Source organism: Trachemys scripta, chromosome 1, assembly GCF_013100865.1.
Source record: "Trachemys scripta elegans isolate TJP31775 chromosome 1, CAS_Tse_1.0, whole genome shotgun sequence".
NCBI lineage: Eukaryota > Metazoa > Chordata > Testudines > Emydidae > Trachemys > Trachemys scripta.
The window spans coordinates 338,357,270-338,373,829 of record NC_048298.1 but is presented as its reverse complement, the minus strand read 5'-3'; the positions used below and the strand labels follow the sequence as shown (position 1 = coordinate 338,373,829).

Sequence of the window (16,560 nt, the reverse complement as noted above, 5' to 3'; positions counted from 1 at the left end):
GTTGAAGTCCCCAGTCCTGTGTTTTAGTGACTTCAATCGGCTGAGACCCTCCTGCTAGTGATCCCTGCCCCATGCTGCGGAGGAAGGCGAAAAACCTCCAGAGGCTCGGCCAATCTACCCTGGAGGAAAATTCCTTCCCGACCCCAAATATGGCGATCAGTAATACCCCGAGCATATAGGCAAGAGTCTCTAGCCTGACCCTTGTTGGCCATTATGTTGTTCATGTACCATTGCTTGGTTTTCCTTGACTACTATGTTTTATCATTAAACCATTCCCTCCATAAACTTATCCAACTTAATCTTAAAACCAGACAGGTCCGTCGCCCCCACCGTTTCCCTCGGAAGGCCGTTCCAATATTTCACCCCTCTAACCAGCCGAAGGGCCTGACTGCTCTGACACATGGCTATGATGGGACACGGTCCCTAAGGGCAAGGAGTTACCTACAGAAGATGACAGTGGATGATGACGTGGAGGCATATCTTCTCGCCTTCGAGAGAATGGCCCTACATGAAGCCTGGCCCCAAGACCAGTGGGCCAGCATCCTCGCCCCTTTCCTTTGTGGGGCGGCCCAGAAGGCCTACTACGACATGGCAGAGGAAGCAGCTAGCGATTACCCCCAGTTGAAGGCTGAGATCCTGGCAAAGTCCAGGGTGATGACAGCTATAAGGGTCCAGAGGTTCCATGAGTGGAGGTACCAGGATGGCAAAGCACGGAGGTCCCAGCTGTTCGACGTGATCCATTTAACACGGACGTGGCTGTGCCCTGAGATCCACAGGGCAGGGAAAATTATGCACGTTGTGGTGTTGGATAGGTTCATGAGAGAATTACCACCAGACTTACGAGGATGGATCAGCCAACATCACCCCGCCTCATATGATGAGATAGTTGCCCTCGTAGAGAGACACTTAATGGCCAAGGAACTTTCTTGGACTATCGGGGAAGAAATGCGCCGGGTCAAGAGGCCAATCCCTGGCCCAAGGGCCTGGGTTTCCGAAGCACCGGCAGAACTATGTTGGGGAGGAAGGAGTCTGAGGAGCAGCCTGAGACCGCGAAGGGACGTGGGGACCTGGGCAGAGAGGGTCATGGGGTAAGGCCCACTAGCCCAAAGAATAGGGGGATGCCCTCAGCAGGATATAGGCATTATGCCTGTGGGGAATTAGGACATATAGCCGCCCAGTACCCTAATGTGGAGGAGCCCATGCAGTGCCATCTGGGGGATCATGAAGATCTTTGCAGCTTGATAAACCTTGTGGAAGTCGCGATGGTCCCCTGTAGAGACATGCGGCCAGTTAGGAAGTGCCGTCACTCTGGTCTCTGGGAAAATAGTGGGGCGGGACCAGCTGTCTCGGGCCAAGCGCACCGGAATAACCTGTGTACATGGTGCTGTCAATTATTATCCGACCATCCCTGTACAAATTGAGGTCTAGGGGAATACAACAAGGGTGATGGCAGGGGTGGTCCTGAAACGCCCATATTTGGTCCTTATAGGATGAGACATCCCAGTATTTGGAGACGTACGCCCCATAGATGAGTCAGAGGAGGTTAGTAACCCCGTGATTGATACATTGACCCCAGTAACTAGCCCTCTCCTGGTCTTCTGTGAATTAGCCCAGGACTTGTTCTCTACACCTGGGAAGCTCTGGAAGAATAGGCGAGAAAGGAGGACAGACAAGAGGTTGGGAACCAGGATCCTGGCCCAGAACCAAAAGGCTGCACTTGTGGGGAAGAAATCATGTCCAGCTGGCAGAGGGGCAACGCAGAGGGTCGATAAGCTGGACCCAGTTCCATGGAGACCAACCCTGAGAGGGAAACAAAAGTAGGTCCCCTTGAATTTGGGCATATTGGACCCTCACTTGAGACTTTGGGGCAGGATCAGGCCAATGATCCACTGTACAATGAGATTAGAAAAGAGGTAATTGAGGTGAATGGGGTCCTGGCGGAGGAGAAAACCAAAGGCCCAGGGCCATATTTCATGATAAAAAGGGATCTGCTCTGTAGGGTAGTCCGACTACAAGAGCAAGAGGTGGAGGAGCTGTTGGTACCTTGAAGGCTCCAGAGGGCAGTGTTGGACCTAGCTCATAGTCATGTGTTTGGAGGACACCTAGGGATAGATAAAACCCTCGATCAAATCCTACGGAGGTTCTTTTGGCCGAGAGTTTATATGGCAGTCCGACAATATTGCACCTCCTGCCCAAAAGGCCAATTGTATGGCCCCCGAACGCACTTGAGGGCCCCTTTAGTACCTCTGCCAATTATCAAAGTCCCATTCAAGAGGATAGCCATGGACCCGATAGGCCCACTGGAGAAGTCAACCTGGGGCCATCAGAGTGTGCTCGTTGTTCTGGACTATGCCACCTGGTACCCAAAAGCCACACCCCTATGAAACACAATGTCCAAGATGATAGCTAAGGAATTAATCAAAATTTTCTCTAGGGTGGGGATACCCAAAGAGATCTTGACGGATCAAGGAACCCCCTTCATGTCAAAGTTGATGAAGGACTTGTGTGCAATGCTAAACATACGGGCCCTAAGAACGTCAGTCTACCACCCACAGACCGATGGCCTTGTTCAACACTTTAATAGGACACTGAAGAAAACGATAAGTAAAGGGGTGAGCCGGAATAGGAAGAACTGGGACACCTTACTACCCTACCTGATGTTTGCTATAAGGGAGGTTCCCCAGACTTCAACCGAGTTTTCCCCTTTCAAGCTGTTATATGGTCGCCACCCCTGTGGCATACTGGACATCACTAAGGAGGGCTGGGAAGAGCAGCCCAACCAGGAAAGAAGCATCATTGAGCATGTGATGCAGATGAAAGACAGGATAGCCCAAGTCACTCCCATAGTACGGGAACACATGGAGAAGGCACAAGAGGCCCAACAAACCTATTACAATCGCCGAGCGATGGCCCGGAAATTCTAGGTGGGAGATCGGGTAATGGTGCTGGTGCCCACTGCCGAGAGGAAGCTCCTGGCCAGATGGCAGGGGCCATATGAAGTTATAGAAGCCATTGGAGAGGTCAACTATAAGGTTCGACAGCCTGATTGCCGGAAGCCAGAACAGATCTACCATATAAACCTATGGCAAGACAAGAAAGCTCATCTGGTCACCCTAGAGATGCCACCCCAAGAAAGCAAACATCAGGGTCAGGTGGGGATATCCCCTGAATTGGCCCCTGAACAGCGAGCAGAAGTCATCAATATGATTGAACGGAACCACAACATGTTCTTGGAGAAGCCCAGCAGGACCACAGAGGTTCATCGCCGCATCATCACAGATCCTGGAGTAAAGGTGAATGTTAAGCCATACCTGATCCCAGAAGCAAAAAGGGAGGAGATCAGGACCAAAGTTGGGAGAATGCTGGAGCTGGGAGTCATTGAGGAGTCAATGGTCCAGTCCAATTGTCCTGGTACCTAAGCCAGTAGACGAGCTAATCGTCCAGTTGGGAAAAGAACGATTTTTGTCCACCCTTAACCTAACCAAAGGTTATTGGCAAATCCCCCTGGCCAAGGAAGCCAAAGAGAAGACGGCCTTTTCGACACCAGAGGATTGTACCAGTACACAGTCCTCCCTTTTGGATTACATGGGGCCACCTTCTAATGGCTCATGGATAAGCTGTTGTGTTCACATGGCAAGTGTGTGGCTGCTTACCTTGATGATGTCATCATACATAGCCCACACTAGGAGATGCACCTAGAAAAGGTGGAAGCTGTATTGGATATCCTGAGGAAGGCGGATCTCACTGCTAATCCCTCCAAATGTGCAACAGGGCTAGCAGAAGCCAAATACCTTGGTACATTGTGGGGAGGGGCGTAGTGAAGCCCCAACTGAACAAGTTGGAGGCGACCCAAAGTAGACCCTGACCAATCCGGAATAAACAGGTCAGAGAATTCCTGGGGATAGCTGGGTACTATAGGTGATTCATTCCCCACTTTGCTACCACAGCATACCCGTTGATGGATCTGATAAAAGCCCGGGGCCCGGACATAGTGAAATGGTCCAGCGCAGCTGAAGAGGCTTTTACAGATCTGAGGACCGCCCTCTGCAGTAATCCAGTGCTAGTAGCCCCAGCCTTTAAGAAGGTGTTTATACTGCAAACAGATGCCTCCGAGGTCAGGTTGGGAGCTATGCTTTTCCCAAATCGTAGGAAAGGAAGAACACCTCAATCCTATTCCTTAGTAGGCAACTCCTTGAAGTAAAGTGCGCCATGGAAACCCTCCAATATTACCTACTCGGACAGAGGTTTACCATCGTCACTGACCATGCCCCACTGAAATGGATGCACCGGAACAAAGAACGAAATGCAAGGGTAATGAGATGGTTTCCGTCATTACAACCCTTCCACTTCAGCATGCAACACAGGTCGGGGACCAGGCATGGCAACGCTGATGGCCTGTCAATGGTACTGTCATAAATATAAAGGGAAGGTAACCAACTTTCTGTATACAGTACTATAAAATCCCTCCTGGCCAGAGGCACAAAATCCTCTTACATGTAAAAGGTTAAAAAGTTCAAATAACCTGGCTGGCACCTGACCCAAAGGACCAATAAGGGGACAAGATACTTTCAAATATGGAGGGGGGCCTTTGTTCTTTCCGGAGACAGATCAAGAAAGCAAGCAATCCATCTCCTATAGAATTAGTAAGGACTAGCAAGGGAATGCGTTAAATTATCTTTTGGTTTTGCTTGTGATTTTCTCTGTGCTGAGAGGAAGGGGGGGCGGGCTGATTACCCCGGGCTCACCATCGCCAGAGGGGGAAGTGCTAAGTCAGGCAGCATGAAGGAGGTGTTTTGTCACACTCATTATAACTTCCACAGCACAAGGATCCAGTGAAGTCAATGGAAAGAATTCGATTTAGTTTATGAGTTTAGGAATAGGCTCTCAATGATCTGTACAATTAGTCTCGGCAATGTTTTGGAAGCTGACCTAATGCCAAATGGCATTTGCTTATAACTGTGGGACTTGATCCAAAGCCCATTGAAGCCATAGAGTCATAGAGATTAAGACCAGAAGGGACCCCCGGATCATCTAGTCTGACCTCCTGTCTATCACAGGCCACGAGCACCACCATCAGCGGTACACTCAACCCAACAACCGAAATTAGACCAAAGTATTGCAGTGCTAGAAGAGTCAGCGAAGTTAGCAACATGAAGAGTGACTAAGTACAGAATGATCAGCTCGTGCAGGTAACATTTCAGAAAGAGAAAACCAGGAACAAAGACAGCAAAATACCAACCAAAATAAGAATAATTTTTTTGATGAGCAACCATTCCTAGGCACTGTGTATAGGTCCGTCCTGGCCAGAATTTAGTCAACTATGCCACTGATGCAACAGGAAATATGTTCTTCAAAGGTAGGCCAAACAGCTAAACCCAAGAGTCTCCATGGTTGGAGGACTGGAAATAAGGGCCTCGGATCGCTTGGTAGTGACAGTGACTGCAAAACATACTGCTTTACTTTGATAAATCCCTCTAAATAGTAACAGCAGGGGGCTATTTTTCAAATGGGACACTAGCGTGCAATGCAATGTTATTCCAAGGAAGATGTATGATGCTCTCATTAAGGAAACCATTGAGAAATCCTAAGTGATGGTTGTTTCCTATGCAAGACTTAAGCTACCAGTTACACTCAAAGTTGGATTTTATGAACACCTGTCTTATGAATGACCAATTATATGAACCATGTTTCCTGATGGAAAAGGAAAAAAATCATATAATGAAGGTGATGTTGATGAAGAACAAATTGATGACCCTTCACCACCACCACCACCACTCCACCACTCCACCAATGCCTTCAGTGCTTTGGAAATCCTTTTGCAGTGGTTTTGAAGAACAAGAAGAAAGCAATGCAGTGCATCATACTGCAACTTATGCACTGAGCCTACTGCAATTTTGAGATGTTCAATGTTATGAACTTGCGATTTTGTGAACTGATCAATCCTCAATTAATCTGTCAAATAGGGAATCTACTGTACAAGGGCAAAGAACCATCACAACTTGTTTTAAGAACCAGTATCAGTTAACAGCTTTCCAAAGAGTAAGTGCAGATTTACTATCTGTTTTAGGAGTTAAAATCTGCTAGCCATAAAGTTAGTTTAAAATGTATTGAAGTTAAACAAGTATTTGCTGTAAAATGTGGATCTATCTATCTATCTATCTATCCTAATACACCCCCTATCTATCTATCTATCTATCTATCTATCTATCTATCCTAATACACCCCCATCTATCTATCTATCCTAATATACCCCCTATCTCTCTATCTATCTATCCTAATACACCCCCTATCTATCTATCCTAATACACCCCCATCTATCTATCTATCTATCTATCTATCTATCTATCTATCTATCTATCCTAATACACCCCCATCTATCTATCTATCTATCTATCCTAATACACCCCCTATCTATCTATCCTAATACACCCCCATCTATCTATCTATCTATCTATCTATCTATCTATCTATCTATCTATCCTAATACACCCCCTATCTATCTATCTATCTATCTATCTATCTTAATACACCCCCATCTATCTATCTATCCTAATATACCCCCTATCTCTCTATCTATCTATCCTAATACACCCCCTATCTATCCTAATACACCCCCATCTATCTATCTATGTATCTATCTATCTATCTATCTATCCTAATACACCCCCTATCTATCTATCTATCTATCTATCCTAATACACCCCCATCTATCTATCCTAATACACCCCCATCTATCTATCTATCTATCTATCTATCTATCTATCCTAATACACCCCCTAGCTATCTATCCTAATACACCCCCATCCATCTATCTATCTATCTATCTATCTATCTATCTATCCCCATACACCTCCTCTATCTATCTCTCTGTCTATCTATCTCCATACACACCCATCTCTCTCTCTCCCCCCTCCCCCCACCCCCCACATATACACCTAGCTAACTAGCTAGCTGGCCAGATCCTCTGCTGGTTTAAATGGGTGTCGCCCCAGTGTTTTCAGTGGAGCTTCCCCAGCTTACACCAGCTGGAGCCTGTTCGGTGTTTGCACACAGAGTACAGTCCGGAGGATGGCAAGACCTATGGAGAGTTCATGTTCAGCCGTGGGGGGGTTCTAAACTTAGAAGCATGTTGCTGTGTGGAAAGGGCCGGAGCTGCAGATTCTCCCCGCTGGCTGAAGTTCCCCAGTGGGCCGTGTGTTGGAGGAGCTATAAATACTGGCGTGCTCTGAGCCTGGCATCCCCGGGAAGCTACCATCAAGCCTTGCAGCTATTGCCGAACGATGCTGACCAGGTGACTGAGCAGGCTTCGGATCTCCGGTTCCCTGAGGCAGCACGGATACTGCCATCATGGCTGAGAAGTGAGTTGGCTTCGTGCTGTAACAACCTGCTTCTCGTGGCACAGGTAGATAACGAATGTTCACCATAACCCGGTTCAGCTGAGCCCAGGAGGGGCAATGTATTGAATAGAAAATGTCTCTCTCCATCTCCGGTAATTATATGGCCCCAGCACCACAGTAGCTGAGAGCCTCATGGTCTGTGATGGATGGATCCTCACTCACCCCTGTTATCACCAATGTATACTTGGGGAAACCGAGGCACAGGGAGACCAATGACTAAATGACCTGCCCATGGTCACATAGGGGAGAGTGTAGCAGAGCTGGCAATTCGACAAGCTCTCCTGAGTCCCAGGCTAGTGCCCTAACCACTGGCCCATCATTTCTGAGCCTTTGGGTATATTTAAAGAGCGGTGTGGCACGTGCACTGTTGGTGCCATGTGTTATAGCCTGTGTAACGTATAGCACATAGCAGACTTTGTCCCATCCGTGATCAGTCAGCTCGCACGGCTAGAAAGTCAACCCTGGAACTCCCGCCTTGCTTTCCGACTTTCCTGCCCTCAGCACGGTCGGGCAGCTACAGTGGATTGCAATAGCGCGGGGGAGGAGGAGGGGAAGTGCTGCTTACTCACGCAGGGAGCAGAGGGGGCCCTCCCCTGTGTTATTAGCAAAGACGGGGAGCCTGTGCTCCCCTGGCACCACCTTGCTTTAACCAGCGGATGAATGAGCATGGAAGAAAAATTAAATCCCACCTCATTAACTAAGATAGAGCTGGTCGGAAAAGAACGAGTTTGATTATTTAATCGTACCTGAAATGTATTACAAAAGTTTACTTATTTTGATAGGCCACAGTGTGTATCTGTGTCTATGTCTATACATAACATATACTATCTGTAGATAGATAGATGGATACAGTGGGTGGGTGTGGTGATTAGATAGATAGATAGATAGATAGATGGAGTGTATGGAGATAGATCAGGGGTTCTCAAACTGGGGATCGGGACCCCTCACGGGGTCATGAGGTTATTACATGGGGGGCCGCGAGCTGTCAGCCTCCACCTCAAACCCCGCTTTGCCTCCAGCATTTATAATGGTGTTAAACATACAAAAAAAGTGTTTTAATTTATAAGTGGGGGTCACACTCAGAGGCTTGTTATGTGAAAGGGGTCACCAGTACAAAAGTTTGAGAAGCACTGGGATAGATAGATAGATAGATAGATAGATAGATCACTAGGAGGGTGGTGAAGCACTGGAATGGGTAACCTAGGGAGGTGGAATCTCCATCCTTAGAGGTTTTTAAGGCCTGGCTTGACAAAGCCCTGGCTGGGATGATTTAGTTGGTGTTGGTCCTGTTTTGAGCAAGGGATTGGATTAGATGACCTCCTGAGGTCTCTTCCAACCCTAATATTCTATGATTCTATGATTGATAGATAGATAGATAGATATCTCAAAACTTTTTCTGAGAAAGGTAGCTTTTTTTATTCATTGTTTCTTTCTTAGCATCTCATTCCAGCACCTCTACCCAGGGGGTTGTGATGGTATTGTCCCTAGATAACACGCATTGCTGTCATTCATGCCCTAAAAGAGATAATTCTGTCTCTGCGTAACTGTGCCAGGCGAATGCAGGAAGCAGCGCTGGGATGGGAGGGCAAGCTAAAACAGATAGACAGACAGACAGAGAAATTAAATGCCCTCCCCCTCCGTCAAGGCCACCTAGGGCATGACTTGCCACATACAGAAATGCAAAGTTTGGGTTCTCGCAGAGACAGTAACTCAGCCACACACACCCTTGCATGTTGACAGCGCTTGTCATGTTTACCCAGTCTAGTGTCGCTGCACATAGTCATCGTATTCATAGAACTGTCCAAGAGAAAAATGCTATCAAAGAGCTACACACCCAGCTCCACTGACATCAATGGAGACTCCCCGTTGATTTCAGTAGGAGTTGGATCATGTCCTCATTGAATCAGTGCCTCATAGATTTCAAAGCCAGAAGGGCCCATTTGCATCATCTCCTCTGACCCCCTGCATAGCACAGGCCACAGAACCTTGCCGGCAATCGGTAATTATTTGTTAAGTGGGGACGGAGTGGTCAGGCTGGTAGATCTGGTTCTTCCCAGCACTAGACACCTGAGGACTAATTAGAGGCAATGCAATCTCTGCCAACTAGCACCCGCTGCCTCTCATTACAGGGCCAGAAGCATCTCTTGAAGTCTCATCTGGCACAGGAAATCCATCATGTTACCCTTCAATGGCTCCTGCTTCAAACCCTCAACGTTCCTCCTGATCCCTGGGCTGGAAACCCTGCATGTCTGGATCTCCGTCCCCTTCTGCTCCATATACATCATCGCCATCCTGGGGAACTGCACCATCCTCTTCATCATCAAGACGGAGCCGAGCCTGCATGAGCCCATGTTCTACTTCCTCTCCATGCTGGCCGTCATCGACCTGGTCCTCTCCACCTCCACCATGCCCAAGCTGCTGGGCATCTTCTGGTTCAGTTACAGAGAGATTGGCTTGGACGCCTGCCTCCTCCAGATGTTTGTCATACACTCCTTCTCAGCCATGGAGTCTGGGATCTTCCTGGCCATGGCTTTCGACCGCTATGTCGCCATCTGTGACCCACTAAGGCACAAGACCGTCTTGACCAACACGATCGTAGTCAAGATCGGGCTGGCGGCTATGATCCGTGGCGTGTTGTACATCTCCCCGCTGCCCCTACTTGTCCAATGGTACGCGTACTACAGGACCAACATCATTGCGCATTCCTACTGTGAGCACATGGCAGTTGTGATACTGGTGTGTGGGGATATCACCATCAGCAATCTCTATGGGTTGACTATTGGCTTTCTGGTGCTGCTCATGGATTCGCTGTTCATCGTCCTGTCCTACATCATGATCCTGCGGGCCGTGCTCAGGCTGGCCTCAGTTGATGCCCGTCTCAAGACTTTCAGCACCTGCATCTCCCACGTCTGCGCCATCCTGGCTTTCTACACACCCATTGCTGCCTCGTCGCTGACGCACCGGTTCGGCCAAAACGTGTCTCCTCACATCCACATCCTGTTGGCCAACTTCTACCTCCTGGTCCCACCCATGCTGAACCCCATTGTGTATGGGGCGAGGACCAAACAGATACGGCAGAGAGTGCTTAAGATGGTCTCTCTGAGTAGGCCTGGCCTCTGATCCCTAATCCTGAGAATAAGGGCAGCTATATGAAGTGACTAGCAGGTGGCAGGAAGGGTGGTGTTGTGGCTAAAGACTTCTTTGAAAATCCCACCCAGACTCATCAATGTTTGTGAGGAGCACCTAGACAGATTAGATGAGGCTTGTAGCAAGGCAGGAGTTCACTGGGTTTGTGGGAAGAGAAGTGCAACATCACTAAAAGGAATAAATTGTATAAAGGCAAATTCCTGCCCTCAGAAGTCACGGAGAGTCTGTTCTAGTTATTCCATGCCTGAAACTGGATATCCTGCTGCGGGAGCTCGGGTGGGGAGCCAGACAGAACTGGGTTTCTCCTCCACTCTATCTGTGTGATTTCGATCGAGCATGGCTGAATGAAACCTCGTTCTCTTCAGTAAAGCAAGTGGTTATTTTCCACACTTACCTCTGTGGTCTTCTGATGTACTCAGTAGGTGGGTGAGTGACAGGGAGGGAAGGAGCATTACAAGAAACTCCTGGGAAGAGGCATATGAGGGGGTGAGGGACCGTGCTGGTGTGTGCATACAAGTAAGGGTGTGAGGTTGACCTCTGAGTGCCCACAGGGGAGTGTGGGAGCCACAAGGGATGGAAGGGGGGGAGTTTGCAAGGGACAGAATCGCCTGCCCACCCACAGCTACCACAGTCCCCGAGGTTTGGGCTTTCCCAGGGCTCAAGCTCCCGTGGGAGGCTGGAGAACGCTGGCCCCGGCCTGCTCGGCCTGCTGGGCACAGAGACATGAAACGCTCCCTTCCGGCCTGAGGTTTGGGATCCCCAAATCACCAACACCTCCCTCGCTGCCTGGCACATGGGCAGCCGCCGAAAGGACGTGCGCAGCAGCTCTCACTCCCCTCGCTCCTGCTGCCCCGGGGAAAGAGTCCCCACCAGCGGTCATGAGGCTCGTCCTCTTCCCGCATCCCCACCTTGTGGCCTGAAACTGACCGAGGGCCCAACCCTTGCAGTGACAGGCGCAATTCTCTCCGTGAGGCACAGTCAGACGAGATGGTGTATGTCAGCCCCAGGGCTATGATGGCTCATGTTCTGGGTGACTCTTCCCTCCCCCCACACACGTACCCCTTTCTCCTCTCGTCCACTTCACTTACTCCAAGGTCTGTCGCTTCCTTCCCCTCATCTCCTGGCACTCCCAATGGCTGACCTCCCTATCCCAAGTGCCCACTTGCTCCTGCTTAACCATCACCTCCCTCCTTTCTGGTGCCTGCTTAACTGGTTCCTGGCTTGCCCTGCTCTCCCCAGCCCCCAGAAAGCCACCGTCTAACCCTCCTCTTCAAGTCCAGCCCCACCTCCCTCCTGTCATAACCATGGAAGCAGTGGGTCTGCCCTGCCTGTGAGACACTGGCTGTGTGACATTATTGACATAAACTGTGACCGGATAGATCATTGTTGCAACCACTGTTATATATTTGCAGCAAATATTGTACAAAGGGTGTCGTGTGAGGTGTCTACAAAAAGGTTATGATTTGCTGGTTATAATTCTGCTGTCTGTATGTGTGTATCATTTTTGTAGTTGAAGTTATTAATATTGGCTGTGTACTTGTATCTCACTGTGTTTTGATTCTAAGTAGCCTCAGTGAAGCATTTGGTCAGTTTCTTGAGAAAAGACTATTCTCAGTAAGTGCCCAATCAAGAAACACTTAACTGACAATGAACTTTGGGAGACGCCAATCCACATCTGAGCTTTCCTGGGAACGTTCATACTAACCTAAACAATGGCGTTGGCCTGTAAGTTCTGAGTCATGAATGGACATGTGTCTTGCCCATGTGACTCCAAACTCCATCTTGTTGCTGTGATTTTGCACAGGAGAACCAAGGAGTTCCCGCCCACAAGAGAGAGAATATAAAAGGCCCTGGAATCCCCTCCATTTTTTCTTCAATCCTGCTTCTTACTTCTGGAGGAACCTTGCTACAAACTGAAGCTCTGAACAAAGGACTGAATGACCCATCCCAGCTGTGGATGTACTCCAGAGACCTGATTTGAGACTGCAGTTTATTCCATCACTGCTACATGTCTAAACCAAGAAAATTGCCATTACTGTATGTAATTGATTCCATGAATAAACCTGTAGATTTTAGATTCTAAAGGATTCGCAACAGTGTGATTTGTGGGTAAGATCTGATTTGTATATTGACCTGGGTCTGGGACTTGGTCCTTTGGGATCAAGAGAACCTGTTTTCTTTTACTGGGATATTGGTTTTCATAACCATTTGTCCCCATAACGAGGGGCACTGGTGGTGATACTGGGAAACTGGCGTGTCTAAGGGAATTACTTGTGTGATTTATGGTTAGCCAGTGGGGTGTGACCAAAGTCCCCTCTGTTTGGCTTAGGGTGACGAGACAGCAAGTGTGAAAAATCGGGACAGGGGGCGGGGGGTAATAGGAGCCTATATAAGAAAAAGACCCCAAAATTGGGACTGTCCCTATAATATTGGGATATCTAGTCACCCTAGTTTGGCTGGTTTGGTGTGCCTTAGAGGTGGAAAACCACCAGCCTGGGGCTATGACTGCCCCGCTCTAAGCAATTTGTCCTGAATTGATACTCTCAGTTGTGTCCCGCCACAGCCAGCATCGTTACAGGCTGTAATTGGTTTAAGGCCTCTAGACTGAGGAACTGTTGCCATGGAACTCAGGGAAAGGCCGTATAACATCCCTTAACCGAGTCGCGCTAAGGAGAGCCCGATGCATGCTGGGAACTTGGTTTAAAGGACTGGATTCCTGCTGATATACTTTGACGCTGATTGGGGTTGGGCCTCCAGGTGGTTTTGGGTAGATGCTGCCCCTGGAAAGTGTTGGTAGGGCTGCCAAACCAGCCTGAGTGGTTTTCAATGGATGAAGGAAGTTTAAAACCCAGAGAAAACCTGATGTGGGGAGGGCTTGGTCTTTGGGCTTTGATGGGGTTTTTTAGTTTGCTCTGTGCCAGCCCAGCGCTTGGAATTCAGCCTTTGCCTGCTGATCTGACAGCAGCCGCTGCTAGAATACAGTGACCAGTTCTGCTGCCCACAGCGCGAGAAGGACGTTGGTCAATTGGAGAGGGGTCAGAGAAGCGGCGGGAGAATGATTCAAGGAGTAGAAAACCTGCCTGATAGCAACAGACTCAAGAAGCTCTATCTGTTGAGATGCTCTAGTTCAAACCCAGAGTGTTTAGGAGCAGTGCCCTGGCCTTGGTCATGCAGGCTAGATGATCCCAGTGGCCTGGGAATCTGGGAACTGGCTCCTCCATTGCAGGAAACTTCCCCCGACACCCCACCTTGCTCCCATCCAGCCTCCAGCCTGACCTCAGGGAGAGCAGCCTGCCAGTGGAGGGAGCCGGGACCTAGGAGACTGGCAGGATTGGGGAATTGTATCATTCGTGGCTGGCTTCCCAGGCCGGAAGTCAGGCAGAGACGGGCTGCATAGCTCATGTTGGAAGTAGTTGGAACAGCCTCCCTGAATAAAGAGGATCTGCTTCTAACCCAGTGGTTCCCAAACGATGGGGGGCACAGAGGAAAGTTGGGGAGGCATGGAGGAGTCCGAGCCAGCTCTCATAGGCCAGCCCCCCCCCCCCCCGCCGCTCTACCCCCAGCTCTGCTCCAGCCTTGTTCCCAGCTGGGCCCCGGCCTCAGCTCCTGGCTCCCAGCCCAGCTATGGTTCTGGCCCCACCTCAGCCCACTTTCCCCTGTCCGCGCTCCCCCGCCCCCGGAGCCATGGCCCCAGTTGCTGACCGCAGATCCTGGGGCGGGGGGGGGGCAGGGACAGCAGTAAGGGGTGGCGCAACGTGAAAAGTTTACCACTATTCTAACCCTTTGGGCTCAGCGTGAGAACTGAGCCCCAGATGGCACCAGGAGCACTTAGACATTCACTGAGTGCAGCTAAACGCTCTACCAGAGCTGAAACTCCCTGGAACGTGGCAGACAACTGGAAGAGATTTCAATAGTGCGGCACTCTGTACCTGCCAGGGATGGGTGGCAGTGAAAACGAAGGCAATCAGAATGAAGCCTTCCTTGTGACAACAGCAGGTTCTGCTGCACTTGACGTGTCTAATAGTTCTCAGTTAACTCAGCCTGGGGAGGCGAACTATGAACCCGTATTGAGGAGAGCTGCCCTCCCTGTAAAAACCAAACATACCAGTGAGAGATTTTAACCTGAGGGTGCAAAAACACAGTGCAGCTAGCGAGAGTTTGTGACAGATCTACAGCTGAAGAGTCAGGCTTGCTATTTTGGGCGGGCTTACAGCATCCCCAATAAGAGACCAGATTGTAACTAGAATCCAGAACAAAAAAACAAGGAGAAAAACTAAACTACTGATCCAGAATTAACCCTTGATGAAGCAATTAGAATTTGCCAAGCAACAGAAGTCACCCAGTCCAGACTGAGGGCTCAGTTGTCTTAACCTCTTGTGGGTTGTTGCCTTCCTGAGACCTTCTCAGGCAAAACAGCAAATCACTATAGCTCCCTGGGCTGATTTTCACCAGCTGCAGATCTGGTCCCACAGACACAGACTATGAGAAAGGATTCTGCAGTTTTACCACTAGCTGCGAGGTGCATGGACACCTAATTAACCCATAAACCTAGACACGTCTTCCCTTCACCTCTCACCTCTGCATGCGAGACATTCACTCCCATTAGCTTGAGTGCCTCTCTGTGACATTCTATACCTTGGGGGAGTGTACTGTAACCCCCCTAGTCCTCGTTTTTATATAATCATGATCTTACATATAACGCATGCCTTGTGAGGTATCAGGGGAAAGGTTATGATTTGCTGAAAGTCATTTCTCTATCCATATATGTGTATAATTAATAGTATATGGAGTTATGAGAATTGTGTTGTATGATGGTCACTAAAACATGCTGTAAGTTGGGGAATCAGCCAGATATTAGCTCCCCAGAGGCAACAGGAAGGAAAGTAACCAATGCCCAGGTGGGGTGTCAGACAACCCATCAACAGCCATTGTCCAGCAGGGGGCCTACAATGCAATGACTCACCTGCATGAGGCCACACCAGGGGAATTGTTCAACCTTGCCTGGAGACTCAGCAATGCCCCCAGACATGCCTGGACATGTGTTCTCCAAGCACGTGGACTGAGGGTATAAAACAGACAGCGTGGACACATACTGGGCCCTTCTCCTGCCCCCACCTATGCTGCAAGCAACCAAGATACTGAGAAGAAGACAAGACTCCAACACAGGAGATTGGCCCAGGTTTAAGGAACAAACCTGTATATTAAGGACTGAAATATCCAGTGGGGTGAGAAAAAACTTAATATCACTTAAAATCTACCTTTTATATTCCATAACTTTGTTTAATTGTTTATCTTTACCAGTGAGTTTGTATGAAGTGTGTGGCAAATCTGCTCAGGTCTGACAAAGGCTGGTGTATGTCCACTTTCCATTGTTGAACTGGTGAACCAATTAATAAATTTGCACTGCTTATCTTGAGCAGGGCAAGACGGTATATTCCTGAGGTGCAGTGCTGGGAGTTGGGGGGATTTGGCTGGTGCCCTTCTCTGTGTGATCCATGAGTGGCTCTGGGAGCATTCATGCAATCTAGCTGGGTGTGGGGCTCCATATGCGGTTGTGCTGAGTGATCACATCACCTGGAGGGGTTTGCTGCTGGTCACTAGCGAGGCACTGGGAGACACAGCCCAGGCTGGAGACAGTTCAGGGGGCACAGCAGTCCCACAGTCCCAGGCTGCACCCCGGGGATCCTGTCACACTCTCATTCCACTCCACCTTCCATCCCCACTAGTCCATCTTCCACCCACTCCACTCCATTGCAATGGCTCTCAGCAAGGTCTCTGATGACCTCTTTGGGCCTGTCTACACTGAACTTGGGAGCGAGTCTCCCGGCCTGGGTAAATAGACTTTCACTAGCGAGGCTCAAGCTAGGGCGCTAAAAATAGCAGTGTGGATGTTCTGGTGCAGGCTGCAGGTGGGGCTGTCAAGTTCACCTGACCCCCTAGACTTCAGGGCCTGAGCTCCAGCCCAAGCCAGGACACCCACATTGCGATTTTCAGCAGGCTTGAGACAATATTCTGT

General features: G+C 49.2%; 1 protein-coding gene across 1 annotated transcript; it reads left to right on the top strand.

Annotated features, from left to right (window-relative positions):
* The first annotated feature begins 9,572 nt into the window (after nt 1-9,572).
* LOC117882864 (olfactory receptor 52M1-like) lies at nt 9,573-10,517 on the top strand. The gene has a single exon (XM_034781760.1). The coding sequence runs from the start codon at nt 9,573-9,575 to the stop codon at nt 10,515-10,517; it is 945 nt and encodes a 314-aa protein (XP_034637651.1).
* Nucleotides 10,518-16,560: the final 6,043 nt, after the last annotated feature.

Coding starts and splice junctions, on each gene's coding strand:
- LOC117882864 (XM_034781760.1), top strand. CDS start 9,573: ATGTTACCCTTCAATGGCTCCTGCTTCAAACCCTCAACGTTCCTCCTG.